General features: G+C 35.4%; 4 protein-coding genes across 8 annotated transcripts in view; 1 reads left to right on the top strand and 3 right to left on the bottom strand.

Annotated features, from left to right (window-relative positions):
• Positions 1 to 28: 28 nt before the first annotated feature.
• LOC105227394 (cAMP-regulated phosphoprotein 19) lies at positions 29 to 1,928 on the bottom strand. The gene is made up of 4 exons (XM_011206716.4): positions 1,571 to 1,928; positions 870 to 946; positions 639 to 755; positions 29 to 573 (listed from the first exon to the last, which is right to left on the bottom strand). The coding sequence occupies exons 2-4, from the start codon at positions 933 to 935 to the stop codon at positions 400 to 402; spliced, it is 357 nt and encodes a 118-aa protein (XP_011205018.1). The 5' UTR covers positions 936 to 946; positions 1,571 to 1,928; the 3' UTR covers positions 29 to 399.
• Positions 1,929 to 2,183: 255 nt separating this feature from the next.
• Positions 2,184 to 11,473, top strand: LOC105227393 (tuberin). Its single transcript, XM_011206714.4, has 17 exons — positions 2,184 to 2,363; positions 2,438 to 2,559; positions 2,615 to 2,866; positions 2,918 to 3,054; positions 3,127 to 3,301; positions 5,418 to 5,624; positions 5,692 to 5,842; positions 5,921 to 6,657; positions 6,718 to 6,964; positions 7,103 to 7,528; positions 7,604 to 7,803; positions 7,871 to 8,151; positions 8,227 to 10,600; positions 10,672 to 10,815; positions 10,873 to 11,043; positions 11,151 to 11,246; positions 11,308 to 11,473. Exons 1-17 carry the CDS (start codon positions 2,291 to 2,293, stop codon positions 11,428 to 11,430), a joined length of 5,916 nt encoding a protein of 1,971 aa, XP_011205016.2. The 5' UTR covers positions 2,184 to 2,290; the 3' UTR covers positions 11,431 to 11,473.
• LOC105227392 (peritrophin-48) lies at positions 3,497 to 5,324 on the bottom strand. The gene is made up of 3 exons (XM_011206713.4): positions 4,777 to 5,324; positions 4,617 to 4,696; positions 3,497 to 4,550 (listed from the first exon to the last, which is right to left on the bottom strand). The coding sequence occupies exons 1-3, from the start codon at positions 4,787 to 4,789 to the stop codon at positions 3,564 to 3,566; spliced, it is 1,080 nt and encodes a 359-aa protein (XP_011205015.2). The 5' UTR covers positions 4,790 to 5,324; the 3' UTR covers positions 3,497 to 3,563.
• Positions 11,474 to 12,004: 531 nt separating the features above from the next.
• LOC105227390 (uncharacterized) overlaps positions 12,005 to 21,871 on the bottom strand; it is a 56,238-nt gene continuing 46,371 nt past the window's right edge. For 2 of the 5 annotated variants that reach the window (XM_011206710.4, XM_049458021.1), the window contains 12 exons: positions 21,768 to 21,857; positions 20,740 to 20,958; positions 19,956 to 20,050; positions 19,787 to 19,881; positions 19,555 to 19,676; positions 19,121 to 19,495; positions 18,588 to 19,049; positions 18,414 to 18,524; positions 17,699 to 18,335; positions 17,518 to 17,644; positions 15,548 to 15,685; positions 12,005 to 15,449 (listed from right to left, as the gene is read on the bottom strand). In XM_011206710.4, the coding sequence (XP_011205012.2) occupies positions 15,080 to 15,449; positions 15,548 to 15,685; positions 17,518 to 17,644; positions 17,699 to 18,335; positions 18,414 to 18,524; positions 18,588 to 19,049; positions 19,121 to 19,495; positions 19,555 to 19,676; positions 19,787 to 19,881; positions 19,956 to 20,050; positions 20,740 to 20,958; positions 21,768 to 21,857 (2,841 nt within the window). In that variant the 3' untranslated portion in view covers positions 12,005 to 15,079. The remainder of the gene's footprint in view (positions 15,450 to 15,547; positions 15,686 to 17,517; positions 17,645 to 17,698; positions 18,336 to 18,413; positions 18,525 to 18,587; positions 19,050 to 19,120; positions 19,496 to 19,554; positions 19,677 to 19,786; positions 19,882 to 19,955; positions 20,051 to 20,739; positions 20,959 to 21,767; positions 21,858 to 21,871) is intronic. The other 3 variants (XM_049458022.1, XM_049458023.1, XM_049458024.1) reach the window with 3 other exon arrangements.

Genomic DNA, 21,871 nt, shown 5'->3' with positions numbered 1-21,871 from the left:
ACAGCTAACGAAATGAAATTCCTAGGTGTATTTTTAAACACGCCAATAAATTATATTAAAAAAATGCTTCATAAATGATTTGTTATAAATTGAAACTTAAAAATCCTCATTGATTAAATGTTTCAAATTATTTTTCAGTTCACAAATAATGAAAGTAATACAGCAAATATCCTACCAATTTAAAAATTTTGAATAATATGTATCAAGATTAAACAAAAAGCATTTTTAAATTGAAATATGTTACTTAGGAATCAGTTAATAGATACTATTCATACGATATAGTTTGGGAAAACTGGTGAGTAATATGGATAAGTAAAATTTAAAATAGAATATAGTTGTTTCGACAAAATAGAGTAATATTTTTCCTATAAGGATAAACACTACTAGTCAATAATTTTTTTAACTCGTCGTTGGGAACTTAGTGCAAGGCTGTATTATCGAAGTTTTCCGTGCAGGCACCGTTTCCGGAGTAGGTATTGCTTCACCAGTTGCCACTTTATTGGCAAACACTTGCTTTACTCCACCACCTTTTTGCTTTGCCATTTGGTAATCACCAGAGTCGAAGAACTTTTGCTGTAAATGTGTAACATGATAATTTGTTTTGTTTTGTTTGGCTACAATATATCGATTATACGTACACCTTTCTGTAACCGCTTTTGAAGGAAAGCTGAATGACCACCAGGGCCACGCAGACCAGATGGATACTTTGACTTCAATTTTTCTTCTTCTATTTTTTCTAGTTCTCGGGGATTGGCCTAACATAGAAAATAAGTTGTTTGAAAATACTAGCTTTTAACATTAACTTTTACTTTATAATGACTCAGAAATTTACAGTTTATATATGTATATATTCAATACAATAACCATACCTGATCTTGAGCTTCAGGGACTTCTGGTGGTGTGGATGGTAAGCTGGAATCTTCTCCGGCGCTCATCTTTTAAATTGCTATAATTACATAAAATATATGAAGCTTTATTTTTGCAAGGTCATCTAATACCATTGATATTTGAACAATTTAGAAATATCATAATAAAATTTAGCATGAAATGAAGGTAGGTAGATGGCGGCTAATGTATCATACGCACACATGCATGGACATGATATGAATACATACATATGTATGTGTCTGGTTTTTTAGTGTCCTTTAAACCTATCTGCTTATGAAATAATTTTATTGGTAGAATTTTTATTTCATATAAGCGGAAATCTAAATGCACTTTGCAAAAATAGTACGGAAGTATGCACATGTCGAAAGTGCGATATATATGAAAATATTTCAAGTTCAAGGGATATATGTTGGCTGTGTAATTCAAAGAGCTTTTAAATACCGTTGACAGTACATAATAATAGTTCAGCTCTTTTATTTTTGAAGCCGACGTAAAATATATATATTAAAATTGGTTGTACAATATATAGATCACGTGCTCCAAAAATTTCGCTGTTGGATACTTAAATTTTAACATCTCCAAAATGTGGCACAAGGACTACGGCTTTTATTAAAAAATGTTCAATGGGGTGTCAAAATTAAAGTTAATATACATATATAGTTTAAAATATGATACAACGTACCTGTGAAACTGATCGGCTCTTTTTTCGTTAAATTTATTATTTTTTCTTTCCTACTTCGGTTATTTTGCGATGGCTACTATGTGGTACTCCGCTAATTGATGTTTGCCAATTGCAAAAAAAAAAACCAATAACACAGCCGTTGATTTGCTCTAAATGCAACGCAAAATAAAGCGGTGAAAAGGGAAAAAGTAACGGTCTCGGGACTTATTTATATTTGGTCTACAGTTGTATAAACTCATAAACGTTCTTTCAACGAACTTAGTTTATGGACCTTCTAACAATCTTAAATATTTTATGCAAACAAAAATTTCACGCTAATTTTCTTTCCCAAAATCGTATTGGGCTGTTTTACCCAGAGTTGTACTTGGAGTGTAGACTTATTATAAAGTTGCCACTGAGTAAAAGGCAATTCAATATAATAAATTACATATTAATTAATGATATTTTTAATAATAATAATTATCCAAAGTAATGAAAATATTACTGCACCATACATAAATAATATCAAGTGGTTGGATTAATGATTAAATGAAAACAAAAAAAAAATTATAACATTGTACTAAAAACACAGCTGATTATTTATTTTCTTTTATATGGCATCTGGCAACACACACATATGTTAAAAATAAGTTTTCAGTTGACATTTCTATCGCAAAAATTTATCAGAATTTTGGAAGAGTGAATTATATTACATTGTTGGGATTAGTAAATCAATTAAAGATGAATTCGAAGGATAGAGAGATTTCAAAGTCGAAATTCAAGTTCTTCATGAAGAATCCTAAAGGCATTGCTGGTAAGAATTTTGTCATCTACATTCTTCTGCAAACCAGAATAATACATTTACTCATTACATGGGAATAACTTTAGGTGGTGCTTGCGAACGTTCCCTGCGTCCCGAGGTAGAACGAGAATTAAGACCTGAACAGACAACTGCTCAGAGATGCAAAACGTTGTCGGAACTGCAGCTGCAGAATATGAAATTAGAAGAGGTAAATAATTACAATATCTCAATTTTAATTGGGTTAATCGTGTTGCTATCTACAGGCTTCCATTAGGGAACTATGGAATCTAACCAAGGACTTAATAATACCAAATAAACCAGCAGAATGTCGCCAAACAGCTTTAACTTTCTATAAAAGACTCATTCACAGTCAATATAAAAACTTGAATTTGTTGCGGCAGCATTTTTTTCTTGTTATACAAAACCACGAAGTTGGGGAAGACCTAAAGCATCGGTTAGAATTGCTTGATACCTTAACTGATAATGGGAAAGATATTCAAAATTTCGAAGAAGAGGTAAGTAATGAAACTTTATTTGTAACAGTGAATTAAAATACTTTTGTACAGATTGGCAAATTTATGTTACAATGGATACCAGCTATAACTGAGGCTCATTTACTTCGTGAGTTCTTGGGCATTTTGGGGAATATCATTAAGTTCAATGCTTCACTGTTGGATAAAGATATAGTTGTTGGTATTATTCAGTATGTATCTATTGTATCTTTGTCTTTTTGATAAACTGTATACATATATATAATAATTTTTATTTCTTTAAGAAATGCCTGCAATCTGAGTTGTACAGTTGAAGAAGATGACATTGGTATTCAGTGTCTGACTATTCTTGAAATGGTTATGTGCTACACGATATTTCCAAGCGAACCTCTAAGACAATGTGTTATTACATTGTGTCGTACAGTTAATTATTCACCATATTGTCAGGCGTCATGGAAGGTAAGTTTTATCTTAACATTTAAAAGCTTTATAAGAATATCCTTTGAATCGTTGTTTACTTTTTTATATAGTAGTTAGAACGAAGCTCTTTTTCTCTTATTTTGTCATACACCAATTGGAATTGTTCTTACTTAACCCTAAAGGAAACTTATAAACCTTGAATATAAAGTTATATTATTCAACTGCGTCAATATATTTATTGAGTTCATTTTTAATTTATTTGAAATTTAAGTAAGAACTAAATGTTTAATTTGAATTGAAGTCAAAAATTTATAAATTTTGATGACAATTTATCATACACCGATTTGTTGGGTTGATCGAAAGCAAAATCTTGTATCTGTTCTATTTCTTTTTTGATACTCTTATCTATGTTGTTCACCACGTTTGGAACAACGGCTTGATTTTGATTAGCTAGTTTGACTTTTGTAACTGCTTTTGCAGTAGGGAGAGTTGGTTGTTCTTTCATATATATAATTTCAGCTTTTCCTGTATATTTTAATGCTTCATGCGATTTGTTCAACCGTTCAGTACAAATCTCATTTACATCCCAACGGCAGAAGCGCTTGTTTTTATCATAGTATGATCCTTTTGGACAACGTCTAGGAAACATTCGGCCATTTATACATAGAAAGAATTTATCACATTCTTTTATATATGGCTGAAAGTCTGCTATATTATTGCCAAAACTTTTACACATTTCAGTCATCGCCAATTCAGTTGAGCTAGATAGAGCTATACAAATGCCAATCAAATCTGGAAGACAGCTACTGACTTGTTCGCTATAGTATTGTCCTCGTGGACATTGCTGCAGTACTGCTTTACCATCACTACACATATAGTATGTTTCGCAATCATCTGGATTGCTGATGACGGCATAAGGAGGTAGAAGGCAACTACATTTGTGGTCGGCACTTGTAGCTATTGGCTGACAGCTGGCATATTTCGTTGAAAAATATTGCTCCTTTGTACAATTTTGTATGACATATTCTCCATTCTCACAACGCGAAAAGGCTTGACAGTTGTCACTGATGCGGCGTATGCTTTGAGGTGTGCATTTATCTATTGCTTCCATAGTTGAACAATCCCCTATTTTACAACGTTTTTCCTTTGGATCGAAATAGTAATTATCGGCGCAACTATATTCCTCTGCATTATCATTAAGGCATAGGTAGAATTTATGGCAGTCTTCTTCACTCTGAACAACATCCCAGTCTGATTTCAAATTGCAAATATTGTATTCTTTTCGGGCCTAGAAAATAAAAAAAGATCCCATTGTATTTGTTTTGCTTGCCATATGAATAAAACAAAAACTCACGCTTATTCTCTTTGTAGCAACAAGATTTGCTCCACAAATTTGGTCTATCATCACCAAAAGGCATGCGACTGCTTGAACCACTATAAAATAAATTTTATTAAAAAAATTATTAGCAACTTTAAACATAAGTACCTAACAAGTGTTGTGATTGTTCACTTACATTTCATTACCATACTTAATTAACGTCTTATGTATTTATTTTTTATAACGATATCAAGTACAGATTTGTGGTCGCTTAAAATATTTCACTAAGCCAACCTTTTGTGCCTACTGTTGTTTTTATTCCGAATGTTCAATGATAATTTTTAATAAACACTCATTTTATCAGCTCATTTCTTCCAAACATCCATTTACTTCCGTTCACTGAATTGTGTTCTGCGTGTCAAACAGCGATGCAATCATGCATGGTTTTTGGTTGGGCTCAATTTCACAATCACTTATTACTCTACGTACAAGGCATACATTTCAATACACACGCAAATATATGTATGTCTATTTAAATCAATGAATACATCAGGTGTTAATATTCTGGCGTGCAGTTATCTCTGAATAATATTTCGGTTTTTGTTTTACTATCCTCTTTAATATCGCCGCACCACATTTCAAATTTTAACTTGTACACATAGTCAATTATCTCATTTCTTCACATGATTTTTCGAGACAGGCAAATTCAATGATACATGAAACTAATTACTCTGAATATTTTCGATTCTTAATCTCATATGTGTGTGTACAAAAACTCGCGAGTTTTTGGCGTGAATCACTTTATATTTTACTATTAAAACAATTCTTTTGATTTAGATAATGAAAAACCTATTAGGCACACAACTGGGATATCACTCTATGAAAATGATGTGCAACATCCTTAACGATCGCAGTCTTTACGGAGACCAACAACTCTTACGTGGTGCAGTGTTTCATCTGAACATGAATATTTTTGGTTCAAATGTAGTTTTTCAAGTTTCCCCCATGTTTTATGCATCTACGGTTCTGACCTGTTTTCTCCACGTAAGTTCCAGTTACATACTACCTCTAATTTATGTTAAATTATATATTATGTGTATGGCTTTTGCAGGCATTGGAAAGTCGACAAGTAATCGTGACATTCGAAGTAATTTTAAGTGTAAGACGAGTTATTAATTACTACAAATCGGAACTATCAGAGATAATATGGGATTGTATATGTGATACAATGAACGCAATTCTCGATAATATTGAATATTACGGTTAGTATAGTTTTTACATAGATATGTGTGTACATTTTTAAAAATTTGTATAAAAGTGTGTCTTCAACGATTTTTTAGAGCAAGTCAATATCAATCGGGATCGGCTGCACTACTTGCAAATAAATTTTCATGAAAATATAGATTGCATTGAACAACTTTTGTATGATGACACTACCCCAATTCTTGCAAACATTAATCGGATCTATGACTTGATCGAACGCGTGGCAGAAAATCGCAGCGAAGCTTCTGTACTCAAACTTATAGAGTATCGGTCGACAAAGGTAACCGCTACAAGACCTCAATGGTTACAAGTGCTCAACGACTTTATCTGCCGCTTTTATAAAATGCCCAATACGAACGTGCGTCTAAAAGCAATCCAATCCTTGGTTCGCATTATGGAATTAAACCGTTACAGCTATGAAGAAGAAATACTTGAGCGTGTCGTCATTCCACACTTTTCACAAATTTCCAATGAGACAGATTTGCAAATTCGTGTGTCTGTTGCAAATGCATTGGTGGAGTTTGCACGACACTGCGATACCAAACGCTGTGGCGAGCTATTGGATATATTGGAAAAGCTTGTTAACCGGCCATTTGAACAGAACACGAACTCCGGCGACTTTATTATTAATTGTGAATCGGATATATTAGACGTCGTTACGGCAGTACATGGGCTAATTGAAATATTTGCTGTTAAATTACATCGCTTGCCTTCAACGCATGCCATTAAAATATTTAACATACTGATAAGTCATTTAGAGCAACATTATGAACGTCCAAAAGTATTCGAAAATGGTCGCATTGTTCGTTTTAAGGTAATTGGGATATGATTCGCCATAAACGAGTAAGTGTTGGACTTATGATATTTCCTGTAGATTTTCAAGTGGCTCCTGCGCGCACGTGCAAATGCTTCTTATCATATAGGCTATCCAGATCCTGAAAATGGAGACGCCATAAAGTTCAGCGCATACTTGGGTATCGATTCCAGTTTCCCGACACAAGGAAACCAACATCCACGACACCAACAACCATCACACGATTTAATAACAGGCTCTCATTTTACAACCATTTCGATACGCAGGGCTTGCAAAACTATTATCAAATGCCTAGATTTAGAGCGTGGTGAGTTAAAACATATATGGTTTTATGTTCCTTTGGCAGATAAAAAATCGGGCTTCGTTTCGGTCGTTTTTATCTTAAATATCCATCAACTATTAACAACATAAATACTATACTTAACTTTCATTTACCATCCCCTAGATTATGAAGTTTTACAACTAGTTATCAAAGAGCTACCAAAAGTGCTATGTAACAAAGCTCTTATCCAAGGAAATGACATTGAAGCATTAGCAGTTTCGTTATTTCGCATTTTTCAAGACGTTAACAAAGCTCTACATCTTACTTATGCACCTACTAGTGAGGAGGTGAATGCATTGTTTCTGCCTGCAATCGCTTCATTAGTGATTTATCACCATTGTATATCATCACACCAAATTAATACATTAATATTAGCGCTTTGCTCCGGCATATTCTCGGGCACAGCTAATGTCTGCATAAATACGTTAACAACGATGATTCTTGAAATGCCCGATACATTAACGCGCACATTGGCCGATATATTGCTTCAAATGAGCAAAATGTCGGATACTGCTATGGTTGCAATACCTGTGCTGGAGTTTTTATCAAGTAATGTGTAACAGTATTAGATATGTAGTACTGTATTTGTAACTAACTCTTTTGCTCTCGGCTTACTGTTTTTAGTTTTGAGCCGAATGCCCAATCAATATTTTACAAACTTCATACCACGCCAATACATGTATGTATTTGCCATATCTTTGCCATACACCAAACCGAATAGATATGACCACTATACGGTGTCGCTGGCACACCATGTTATTGCTGGCTGGTTTCTAAAATGCAAGCTGGATATGCGCAAGAATTTTGTCACCTACATAATATCGGTGCGTCTACGTCTACTACAAGTGAATTTTAATTTTTAATTAAATGTAATAATATTATGAATTTCAGTCGATTCAATCAAACGCCAGCATGTTATACGATGACATTGACAAGTTTAAGCACAGCATACAGCGCCAGGATCTAAATAGTTTGAATGAAGATTCATCAAATCGCAAGCGCAGCACAAGCTTGACAGAACGCGGTAGTCGTAATACAAATGTACGAAACGGTTCTGATATGCGACCGCCAATCAACGACAATTTAAAGAGCTTTCATGCAGAATTAGCGGAGACTTGTATAGATTTCTTAGCCCGTCATACCTTTTCGCCATGTTCGGCTTTACCTAAGCGGTAAGTTCTCATTAATTGGTGTATTATTTCTAGGGCTAATAGTTAGTTAATTTTTTTGTCCTAAAACGATTTCAGTTTGCCTGCAGTGGAATATTTATTAAAAGACGGTTTGTCGCAGACATGGGTAGTTGGACATAACTTGGTAACAATTACAACTTCTGGCTGCCCTACTGGACCTATACGAAACGGCCTATGCGATCGTTGTTCTCATATAGGAAAACAGCCAATCAGTAGCAGTAGCTTGGTAGCAAGTAAAAGTGATTCGAGTAGTACAGCACCATTATCGCCGGAAACTAACAATACACAGTCTTCAGTCACTCCATTGGCCCCAGAACGTCGCTATACCAAAGCCAGTCTACAGTACAGTAGTGGAAATGAGTCCGCCGGTAGCACTGATCTCACTTCCTCTTCTTCATCTGCTTCGGGCGCGATTAGTTCAAACATTGCCATAACTCAGCGACAAATATCAAACAGTTCGACCGCTTCGTTAGAGGCGCTTTCACGTCGTGGTTCAAATCCAGAACCCTCAGAGGGAGTTGCGGGCGCAGTTGGCAGTACTACTTCACTACTGGGTGGTCATTCACTTTCAACAACGAGTATAAGTGCTTCTCCGACACAATTGCAGTCAGTGCAGCAGCAACTTTGTGTACGTTCATGCACTGGATGGGCAGAAATATTGATACGTCGACCCACTGGCAACATTTCTTGGATAACGCGCATACAGAATCCTATAGCAAACGATTGCTTTGGACATGATTTGCCATTTAGTAACATAGTTTCACTCTTTTTACCAACATCTCATGGCGGTGTGTTTGGGCCCGACTTCGCGCACTCAACCTTAATGCCAGAACTGCAATCAGAAACCGGAAAATCCGTTGTTGGTGGTATTTCTAATACTTTTTCATCCAATACAAGTGCAGATAACGATGGATCAGTACAGCCTGTAGTAAGCGCTCCAATAATTGCAGATGAACAAAAAACGGCGGGGGCCAACACAAAGGTTCGAGCTCTGCAACGGCAAGAGGAGATTTCATCGTCAACAGCTGTGCCCGGTTTGGGTTCTTCTCTGAGTACCGCTGCTATCGACATACCCAAACCATTAACAAATAAACGTATTGGCGGAAAGGAGGCCTTAGCCGATAGCGTAAGCGATGGAGAAGCAGATGAGGATACGAGGAACTTCGCAGATGAATTATCGCGTGCGCGCAATCCTGTGCGGCGTGTAAATTCAAGCCCCGAGATGAGTTCCAGTTGGAGACAGACTTTTCTGGCAGCAAAACCAGCGCCTCTGTCTGCGGAATCAGCCAAAATAAAAGGTAGTAAATATTCTGCGAGCCTTCAAGGTCTTGAGGAGGCTCATAGTCAGCAACAGCAGCAACAAATGCAACTGCAACAACAAAAGAAAAAGAGCGTACAATATACAAAAGATATGAGAGTCAGCTGTGAAGCGATCCCAGAAGAAATTGCCGGCTCCACGCCACCACAGGTGCAATCTGCCGATACTCTAGCAGTAGCAACATCGGGAGTGCCAGCAAATGAGCTTCTTTCATCCTTTTCGGCCGGCTCCGTAGCAACAGTGGCACAAAATCTATTGACAAATAGTACAGCGATTATTGCATTGCCACCCAAACAACATTCAGCTGATGATGTTAGCATTAGCGCCAGCATGCCAGTTACCTCGGTGCAGCAATCGACATCTAGCTCGTCGCTGAAACTGAATGTGGATGTTGAAAAGGTAGTGACGAAGCCGCCACATTCTCCAGTAGCCGTACCGTCACCACAATCACCACGATTGGACAAACAGCCTTCCAACAGTGGTCAAAAGACCACTACTTTTACTACTAACGCACCAACAAGCCACCAGGGACTTGCTAAATCAAGCAGCAGCGGTGGAGGCAATGCAAACCTCACAGGTGCTTCATCATACCTGGGAGGAGGCCCAAGTGATTATGGAAATAATAGTAATGGTGACATGATGAGAGGGCGCTCGAAAACAATTTCTGTAGTCCGTGAGGTAAACGGCCGTTCTCGTCCGGCTACGTCGAACTTCCGAAGCTTTAACAATACATCTAAACCATCAGTCAACGCGAAACTCTGCATGAATCCGAGTTTTTTGTTCATGCAACTTTACCATACTGGCCAATTGCAAGTGACAGATGTACCCATCAAAGTTCCACAAGAAGAAACTAATGTACTAACTGTACTTGACTTAGCACCACCTTTTGAGACACACAAGATAGGTGTGCTCTACGTTGGACAAGGCCAATGTAACAATGTAGTCGAAATTCTACGTAATTCCCATGGTAGTATGAGGTACTTGGAGTTCCTAAGTAATATCGGCACACTTGTTAGTCTAAAGGAGGCAGAACGGAACAACTTGTTTGTTAACTTAGACAGAGGTGGCGCAGATGGAAAGTTTACATATGTTTGGAAAGACGACATTGTGCAGGTGAATTAATAGCTCTGCAACTATTAATTAACTAAATTGTGTATAACTATTTGCATTTTTGTATTACTTAGGTAACGTTCCATGTCGCCACTTTGATGCCAACTAACTTGCAGAAAGATCCAAATTGCAACGAAAAGAAAAAACACATCGGCAACGATTTCGTTAAAATCGTTTATAATGAGAGTGGCGAAGAGTATAATCTAAATACAATATCGGTATGTATGAACGACTGTAATTGTAGTTCTTATTCTGTATTTTATACTTTCTTCCAGGGCCATTTTAACTATGCTTGCGTTATTGTAGAACCTTTAGAATTGAATAGTAACCGCGTTTATGTAAAAGCGCGGCCGGAAATATCGAAATTCGTGTGCCATCCCGAACCAAAAATTGTTTCAGATCACAGTGCACCATTATTGGCTCGGCAGCTCGCATTGCACGCGAACGTAAGTGCATTTTAGCATAAATATTATGTATTAGTTTGATTAGTAATACGAAAAGACTTTTTCTTAATGCACTTATTATTTGTCTCTTTTTGTCAAATTCTTTTCAGCTCGCTTCACAAGTATACCAAAGCCTGCAGAAGAAAAATCCATATGCTTCCAATTGGCTGGAACGCTTGCGAATAATTAAAAGGCTGCGAACAAAGGTAAGAAATATATATATTAGTAATAACAATATATTTAGTACGAAAAAAAAACAATTTACAGTTAATTGAGCAACAAAATGATCAACATCAAACTGGAACTTCTTCAGGTGCTGAAGCTGAAGAGCATACGAGTGACCATTTAAAGAAACACAACACTAATCGTGATTTTACTAAATACGCTTAAATTATTGAAGTCAAACTGAATAAATATACTCTTGTAATAATAACATAGAACCTGTTTAGTGAACTTGAAAATTTAATCTTCTATTTGAAATTACGTACAAAGAAAAGCTTTCTGAAGACATAACCTAAAATATACGTTAAATATTATATACACAAAGAAATCGCAAGCGATGTAAAATATACATAACACATCACATCAGTATAATTTAAAGGGAAATGCAAGCAAAATACATCATGGCAAACAATAATCTATAGATATTTTCTGGCGATCACACTGATCCAATACCTTTATATAAATATTGAATAATTCGATTCGGATATTTCATTCGGTATTCTGTCGGTCTATCCCATCGTAGGAAAAATATTTGCGTTTGCTAATGATGCGTCGATATCACTTTTCATTCATTAAAAATTTGTGAGAGGAATGCAATGATCGCCATACATATGTACTTACGATACAATTTTTGCGCTTCTAGTATCAAAATTATACCTTTTCTCAGTTTTAACGCGTTTGTTTTCGATAGAAAGTTTCCCATTATTTATTTTTTCTTAATACAATGCCAGAGTAGAAGACATTTTAATTTTTTTTTTATATATAATTGCAAATATTGATTTCCTCTAAAACCTTTCGATTTCACATTTAGTGTTACAATTTCTTTCTAATTAGTTACACCATTAATTTATTGATATTACAACATTGCTAAAATCAGCATTTTGTATGTTACATCATAATTTTTAGAACTTTTTTCACGCCTTCTTGTTAAATTTAAAATATATTAATGTTTTAAGTCATATATACATACATACTTACATACATATAATATGTAAACTACAATATCTACTATGTGTTATATATTTGCCTTTTAGTTTGTTATTTAATTAAATGTTTGAAACATTCACCGTTTTCCTCTCACTTTTGAAAATTCAATATTTAGCTGTTTCTATATTTTGAAAAAAATTTTTTTGATAAGTTGCAAGGCCGGGAAATTTGCATCTGACAAGTTTAAGATGAATTGATTTGACACGGTTTTTCCTCATTCAATTAAACCAATTGTATAATACTTGAAAGTATTAGTCTAAGTTAATAACAGATGATGAATTTGCGAAATTCCTTATGCGTGTAATTAAAGCTGTCCTACTGAGGCCACAAGTACGCAAAGTGTGTTGATTTCGTGGATATGGTTGCGGCTGCGACAAAATGAAAAATTATCGAAACAGATTCAAGCGAAATAACAAAGTAGTTAGTTCTCAGATTAACTAAGCTTATCAAAGTCTCACGGTTGGAAGTACTTTTTTTCTATTTAATTATATAAGCGGCGCCGTTTAAACGTGCTATAATAGTTTTCTAAGTAACCGATTAGTGGGAGCTAGCTTAGTCATATATAAGAATACATATAAATACATACGTTTATATAAAATGCACAAGTATGTATAATACAATAAAAGTAACCGCATAAATACATAAGTATGTATGTAGGTGTATTGTACAGAACATACATATGTAAACTATATAATTTAACGATAATTTTTATATTACTTACTTTGTACTTAATAATCAATTGATGTTCTCTTTACAGTTTCACACACATGTATGCGTATATTTTTACAATTACTTTAGAATATGATATTATAGTAGTATTAACACAACGGTATTTGTGACCAATTGCTAAATAATTAATAATTATTCACATTTGTAAGGAGGAAATAGTATATTCTTCAAGACAAATTAGGAAGCTGCTTAAGCATTCCTATTACCAACAATATTTCTAAAGCTGTGTATTTATAGAATTTTAAACGGAAAAATTAAAATTAATTTAGTAGAGACAGCTCAAATTTTTCTGATTGCATCATACATACCTGAAATGCTAAATATCATAGGAAATATTCAATTACTAGAGTTTAAATTAGTTTCGTTTGGAATCATAAACATAAAGAAGACGATTCATTTTAACGCAATATATCAACTTTTAACTCTGACATGCTAAGCTAATACAATAATTGTTATATATTGGAAAAGTGTTTTTGATTTTAGCAACAGCTTTGTTAATACAAATCCCTATTTATCAAATTTATAAAAGGCTAACGAACAAATAACTACCGTTGCAACAACATTACAATATTATATACATAATGGAAGGGAAAACAATAATTGCTTGTGATTAATGTATTTTCAATGATTATGGAATCACAGTTTTTAATAACATATTTATGTACAGCAGTGTGCATAAATATTTTTTTCTCGTATTGTTGCCAATATGTCATTGGCCAAAGCTACAACTTATTTGCGTGTATATATGGTATAAAATTATTGCCTTGGCCAATGCTGCTCCTTTATACATACATAAGTAAATACTAGGTTTTACATAAACTATACTTTTAATCAATTTTATTTTTTACTTTCTAATACAGTTTGGGTATAACATTTATTTGTTGTATATTTTATACTAGTTATATGAATGCTGGCAATTTGAATAATTTTCTTGCAATATAATACAAACTCTAATGGCTACTCGGTTCTAGAATACCAACATTTTCATTGGATAAACTACAAATTTATTTACAATAAAATTGCTCGCCTATTTAAACATCATGCGGTATTACTGATTGTAAAAATATATATATAAAATACACTGAATATAGTACTATGTTCACAGCTGTAGGCTTGTGGAAGGACACAAGTGAAAGGAGACTTTCTATAAGTACAAGTTCGTTATTTAGGCTTTTAACGCCATTTCTTTATATGGTTGCATTTATACAATAACTTAACTAACTTATTAACAACACTACAACCAATGCTAAATATCCACATTCTTGTGGAGACATATATGTATGTACACTTGTAAATTTGTTGCCATATGGTGGTGCTTACTTCACTACACATTTCCTCCTACTGATTTAAGGAAATCTTATGAACTTACATATTTTTAAATTTAAAATATAAAAAATCGTTGCATACTTTGTATTGGTAAAATAGGTTGATGTTTCTTATTTACTTTCATTAAATATTTTTGCTTTGATTTTTATATTTTATTTATTTGTTCTGATTTTATGCAATCTATTGCTACATTACTTGTAAATTATTATTGGTATATATTATATTTGATTTGAATACAAATTGATATCCACTACATATGTATGTACTAATAACTATTCCCTAGTATTTTACTAATCCCTATTTGCCTTCATATTTTTTGTTAAAATTTTGTAGCTTTTTGTCAAAAGTAATGTAATAAACAATATGTTTTCTACAGTATATCTTTGTATACAAAGGTTTCGTTAACAAGCAAGTAATCGTTTATTTTATATATATTTTTAGTTTTTGGTTTGTACGCATGTTAGCCCTATGATCCTTCCGCACGCTTTGTAATCTATAAAATACTACATACATGAATCAACTGACTATGGTAGTTTGCATTTGCGATAACGCAATTAATGCCACTAATGTTCCTTTATAAGTGTACAAGTATATGTACATACATATACTATGAGTTTGTGCCTCTACGTGCTTGCAATAAAGCCAGGAAGAGTCCATTTAATTACTCCCCTTCCCAATAACCGCAACAGCAACATATTTTCGTTGCATGATTTTCCATATTTTAATTCCGTTGCAGTACAAAGGCTGCTTTTGTTGTCATTTGCTTGCAAACGAATCAAACATCGGTTTCGTTGCAGGTAGGCATTTGGTGAGGATGCTGATGCTGTTGGCAAGTACCATCTGTTATATCATTGGACAGTTGAATTGCCATGGTTTCAGGTCTTGCACTGGTTGTGCTTTCGTTAGTTCCGTGACTTTTATTTTGAGGAAGCTGTGCTCCACCAAAAGGTGTTGATAGCATGGCGTTCGATGCGTTACTCGCTACGCTGCTATTAATTGGTACTTTGTGTCGCTGTTGTAAGTTTGGCGCTGCAGATTGCGGTTGTGACCAGTTAATGCTATTCTGTGAAGTAATATTGCGAGTTTTGACTAGTGGCGGATTTTTGGTGGAGGTAGAAAAGGCCATGCCGCGACGAAGTGGAACTCTGGAAAATTTATTCACAAATATATATAAATTGCCAAATAATTAACGGTATGTATGTATATGTGCAATCATATTATTTAATTTTTCGAATTAGCTCACCTTGTTGGACTAGGTGGTGGATAAGAAATTCCTCTATGACTAGGCGAAAGCAACAAATTTCCGGAATGGCTTGTTGTTGTGCCAGGTACCAGTAGTGTATTATTACTATAAGTATAATATAAGTTACTGTCGAGGGTACTTAATTCCAATTCCGTAGAAAACAAAGTTGAGCATTGAGTATGGTGTAGCAAACCGATGATAAGCCACGTGAATAAAAATAAAACATGCGAAAAAGCAAATAAACAAAGAAAAAATTATAAAAATAATAAAAATTTATGAGAAAAATACTTTCTCACATGTCTACACATACTTATATGGTATATAATAAAAGCACATGAATAATATTTATGCCTCGCTTTGTCGGCTAAAAACTAATCGTTTATGGACAAAACGTTCGTTTTGGACTCGGAATAAATAGAAAGACACTCGGAAGTTCTCCCACACCACATTTCAACACCCTCACTTAAGAGAAATAATCATTTTGACGATTTCCTCCTCAAAAACCGGCGATTTGGAACACATTTTTATTTTTCTAAATTTCTGGGTGAATCTAAATTTATTTTTTCTTTAATGAAAATATGCCTCATGAGATTCTGCAAATTTCTGCATTTTTATATTTTCTCTGCGACCAGTAGTTTAGAAGTTATAAGCATTTTTGTATTCGCTTGTATTCGGCGGCTGCTTGCTGCATGCTCCTGGTCGCCTGGTAGAAATCTGAGATTTTGGCACCAAATTAAAATGCATTTTTTCTGCAGCGGCGGCGGGATGCGCACAAATTTGCATGCATATGCAAATGGGCAAAATGGGGAGCACGGATGTGGGCATATACATTGCATACGCAAAGGGGCGTAATGGGAAAACGGATGCGGCCATATGCAATGGCCGGAAATGGCTTCGACCGGAAGTGGAATAACGGCACCCCACTTCCGGTTGAAAACCAAACCGGAAGTGGCAAACCGGAAACGGAAATTGTCGGCCGGAAATGGAATGCCGGTGCCGAACTTCCGGCTGGGGGCCAACCCGTGTGTGCCGGAAACGGGCCTCGCAGACTGGAAATGGAACACGACCCGTGTTTCTGGTCGGCAACCCCGCTTCCGGTTTCCACCCGGAAGTGGCGTGGTTCCCCATTTTCGGTCAACAACTTCCGTTTCCGGTCTGCCACTTCCGGTTTGGGTCCCTACCGGAAGTTGGGTACCGTTATTTCACTTCCGTTCGAGGTCGTTTTCCGGTTTCCGGTCATTGCATATGGCTGCATCCGTTTTCCATCTCGCCCCTTTGCGTATGCAATGGTATTTGCTCGCATCCTTGTTTCCCCATTTTGCCCCTTTGCGTATGCACGCAAATTTGTGCGCATCCCGCCGCCGCTGCAGAAAAAATGCATTTTAATTTGGTGCCAAAATCTCAGATTTCTACCAGGCGACCAGGAGCATGCAGCAAGCAGCCGCCGAATACAAGCGAATACAAAAATGCTTATAACTTCTAAACTACTGGTCGCAGAGAAAATATAAAAATGCAGAAATTTGCAGAATCTCATGAGGCATATTTTCATTAAAGAAAAAATAAATTTAGATTTACCCAGAAATTTAGAAAAATAAAAATGTGTTCTAAATCGCCGATTTTTAAAGAAATTAGGCATTAAATCTGCCTTAACATTTTGTTTACACTATTTACTTAAGGCATAAGGACGGACAGACATACAGTCAACCGGATTTCAACTTTTCTCGTCATTCTGATTATTTATATATACATATATAACCCCATATCTAACTGATTAGTTTTAGGTGATGCGTACAATGTTTAAGGAGAGAAAGAGAGAGGGACGAGTTAATTCACATTCCGCGGTAGTTAATATCTTTTTAATTCATATGAAAATGTCTCAAAAACTATTTAAATGAATAGAAATGTAATATTTTTCATGTTTTCGAATATATACAAATACATTTCAATGATAATAGGCGAATAGTATTTACGTATGGCTTTGGTTCAGGTTTAGGTTCGGCAGACTTTGTCCCAAGTGATTAAGTGGCTGTACTGAAAGTGTGTTCGCCGTTGCAGTGTTAACTTTGAGTTTGAGTGGACCGGATTGCAAATTTTTGCCTACAAAATATATAAAATAAAATTACATAAATATAACAAACGTATTCTACTCACTCATAGATCCATCCTCACTGGATAATGAATTGGTCTTTTCAAACTCCACCGATATATTACGCGAATCATTCCACTCGACAGAGCCGCTGTGACTATTATTGGCGCTGGATACGTGACTGCATATTGACGAATTCATTGGCGATTTTTTTATACCAAGTGCATCCATTGTGCTGCCACTTACTCCACTCCCCGCAGCCAAACGGAAATTGTCCCAATTGCCGGTACCTTGTTTCAGTCTTGTGTAAATCATTTTAGCGCGCTTTATTGACTCATACCAATTTTTTGCCTCCGAACATTGTAGAGTGAACGCAGTAACGATCACTTGAAATTCATTGAGGTAGATACAATTTAAAATATTATTGCTTTGTTGTACAACAAGTCTATCGGTTAAGTACGGTTGACGAATCACTTTCAGCGAACCGAGACCACGTTTCGCGATCGCTTTGCAGACAAGCAGCATATCCGTCAGCAAAAAACAATGAACGTCGGTCTTGCCAAGGTGGTCTTTGAATTTATGGTCGCCTTCCATGAATAGATGGCGCACTTGATGAGCTGGACATCCTTTCATTGGAGCGCACAAGTCAAACATTTTACTATATTGCTTTATCATTTTGTCTAGTTGCTCGTTGTTGGTGTCCTATCGATCACAATATTTAGAGAGGAATGTTAAAGTTATCAAACATTTTTTGTTATGTCTTTTACATTTGTGTCTTACCACTACATCATAGGACTCAATGCGCGCCATAACACCTTTTAAACGTTCATTTTCCTGACGCGTTGTCAAGTGGTTATTCACACTAAACACGAAGTTCTCAACCGAATGGATCTAAAAATCGCAATTGGTAAATTAAGTGGTAGTCGATATACAAGTAAGTATATATAAAAGTACCATTGAATCGACTGCCTCGATCTGCTCCATATCCAACATGTGCTTCTTGATCGCTGTCAAAAGCAGACTGTACTTGGTCAATCGCTGCATCGGCCGCACTAAAATGTCGGCCAATCGGAGCCGGTTACACAGTTTTTGTGACTCACACCAGGCCAAATAAGATGTAAAAAGTGTATTGTTATGGTTAAGTTCCTTGCAATAGAACTGACAAGTACTCTGTTCTGCACAATACTTTTTGTATGGTGCGAATATTGAGGCGAAAGCAACAAAACCCTGGTGGAAGAACGCCACACCTAGAGGTTCACCAGTAGCGACACTGTGCGCCACCATGGGGTAGAGATAAAGAGTCCAGAACTTAAGATTGGCTTCGCATATATCCCGTACATTCGAAAATAGTCGATGTTGATCTACATCGGTAAGCAGTCGCTCCAACTGCACAGCTTCTAAACATGCCAAAAAGAGCTACAATCAAAAACATGCCATTAAAGGCCTTTTACTACTGGACGGTATATTTGATATCATCAAATACTTACATCTGTCACTGTTTGGAGTGCGTGAATGTAGTATACTTCGGTGGTAACTAACTCCCAAATTGCAGTTTGTATTCTCATTTCGCTTTCATTCATAGCTGTGCTATCCACAATATCTTTCCACGACTTGTGCATATTGTCCAAATATGCTAAGGCCGCATCAAAATCCGGATGATCGAAATTTACTGATGCCCTCTTTTGTGGTACACCATTCTTTGCGTAACTATTCAGCAGTTCACATAATTGACTTTGCTGTGGATTTTTAATACCGAACAAACCGGACCAGCGTTGTTTGAGTTGTTTTCCTGGAACAGCGGCTTCGCTGGTCTCTTCCGTAGAGGCAGAAGAGAGCAATCGCGGTGGACGAGTGCGGGAACCCTAAATGATAAACGTAATATTTTCATAAAACTCACAGATTTCGATTTGATATTTCTTACAAATGATGCGGCCTTTTGCAAAGTTTTTCGACTGCCATCGCTTTCAGTTACAGTCAAATGATGTCCAGCTAAATTTTCTACATCAGTATTTTCATCCAAAGAACTTGCTAATGGTGAGTATCCTATTGAAATTATCATTTATGGGAAAAATTAATTATGATTTCAATTAATCGTTGAGGGATCGATTGATCAAACATACTGAATGAAGTTTTTGTGTTATTGACTTACGTACCTGTTTCTAAAAAGCTGCTAGGAGGATTATTATCAGTAATGGCGATTTGTGAAAATGTTAAATTGCGTCTTTTCAATGCTTGACTTAGCGCGGAACTGAGAAATACATAGAATATATAAGTGAACATAGTTAGTGCTAGAAGTTGTAAGTCCAAAAGTATAATACTTACTGCAAAGTTACGCCTTTGGTCGCTGGTATGAATTCCTCCTCAACACCACCTTGATCTGTACAAAAACTCACAGAAAAGTATTCCGAACTCGTGACCTAAGAATATTTCATAAATATTTTTAATAGACACTCGTTGGAAAGGTTCAAGCACAATATTTGAATAATACAAATACAAAGAAATTGACATATGAATAAGTACATATGTACATATACACATTTCTAACTACTATATGTAAGTAATATTGATAATTGGAATGGGTTTAAGGGGCGGAAGTTCAAATCTCTTATTTGTGAAATGTAATAACGCGAAAGAAAAGGTTTCATATGACAATGGATGGAAATATTAATATGTTTAGGGAAAAATGTTGTAACGAAGTAGAGGACAGAAAATGTAAGTAAAATCTAGCAAGTAACTTGAGGTAAAAAATTAAAATTAGTTGAGTTCTTTATTGCTGCGATTGCTGCGAATATTTGCTTGCTCATCCAGATATTCGCATAGTATAATGTTATCTCCATCGACAGGATGGATACGTCAACGGACACGAACTGATTTCGGTATATTTATCTACATTAATATGAATAGTTTGAACAAAAAGGTAGCTTCATAAAATTTGGTATGCGGTAAGGCAATTAAGATAAAATAGTGCTCTGAAAGGGTGAAATTCGGAATTGGAAGTACATAAAGCCAAACTGGTAATAAATATGCAAATCATAATGTTCTAGCCAGAGAAATATGAAAAATTATCTACACGTCTAAACGAACACATGAATAACACTTAACTCACCTCACTGCGTGTTAGCAGTGGTTTTTTACGCTGTACAAATGGAGATTTTTTCTTATAACTCGTTACAGGCCTGGTGCCTGTTGGAGCTGTTGTCTCTTCACTGATTATATTCGCTACCGTTGAAGAAGAGTTCAACGCAGATGGATATTGATCTGGATAAAGCTGTTGAGAGGTTTGAATTGTTGAAGTGGCTGTATTGGTGCAAACTTCGCTCCGGCTCTGAAATTGATGCGAGTGGATTCATGAATGAGCTGTTTGTTTTCAAGCCAAACTGTCACTACCGAAGAGGGATTTGAGGTGCTAATGCTGTGGGACGTTTTACAGACTTTGGACGGACGTTACTAATTGCTGACGATAGCAAACACGATTGTTAAGAAATAATCCGAGACTTTCTTCCATGCACCACAAATTTTACACCTAAATGACTACTGCGTTAATGTAAAATAAAACTACTTTTCAAGTGTCCTATAAACACTCTCGAAACGCTAGTATATTAATGATAGTTATGTAGGAGAGATGGTAACTGGGTTTTTATTTGCTTTTTATACAAATTCGTACCCAAGATTAATATTTAACTGTTATGTTATATGAATCCACCTTCACATAGGCTAAACTTTAGATACAGATCAGAAAGATTTTAAGATAAAATAATTTATTTTTGCAACTTAAATAGATAGCTATACAGTTTACTGAATATAATACATTAGTCCTTCGTAATATTTATACATACATACTTAAACAATAATTTTGCAGATTTTAATAGAAAAATACTGGATGGAGATGAAATAAGTACGTCCTTAATATATATCTCGTTAGAATTCTTACTTATGCTTTTCATTTCTAGAATTTTCTCACTTTATAGTATTGTTGTACCAGCCCTTATATTATATTTACTTGATTACTACTTCTTTCTATACCAGGAATTTATACTAGGATAGGTAAATACTAGAACACAAATAACTTTGTAATGTTAATTAAAATTTTATTAATTTTTCTACGAGGCTAACTGTAAACTGTAAAAAACTCACCATATTTGGTGTTATGTTAACAGGAACACCACGATGACCTGCTACCATGGGGTCGAGTCCGTCCAAGTGTGTTAAGCTTTTAGATTTCAACTATAAAGAAACAA

Source organism: Bactrocera dorsalis, chromosome 5, assembly GCF_023373825.1.
Source record: "Bactrocera dorsalis isolate Fly_Bdor chromosome 5, ASM2337382v1, whole genome shotgun sequence".
In the NCBI taxonomy this organism is placed as follows: Eukaryota; Metazoa; Arthropoda; class Insecta; order Diptera; family Tephritidae; genus Bactrocera; species Bactrocera dorsalis.
The sequence above is the reverse complement of the archived record's forward strand: the minus strand, read 5'-3'. Positions and strand labels throughout refer to the sequence as shown.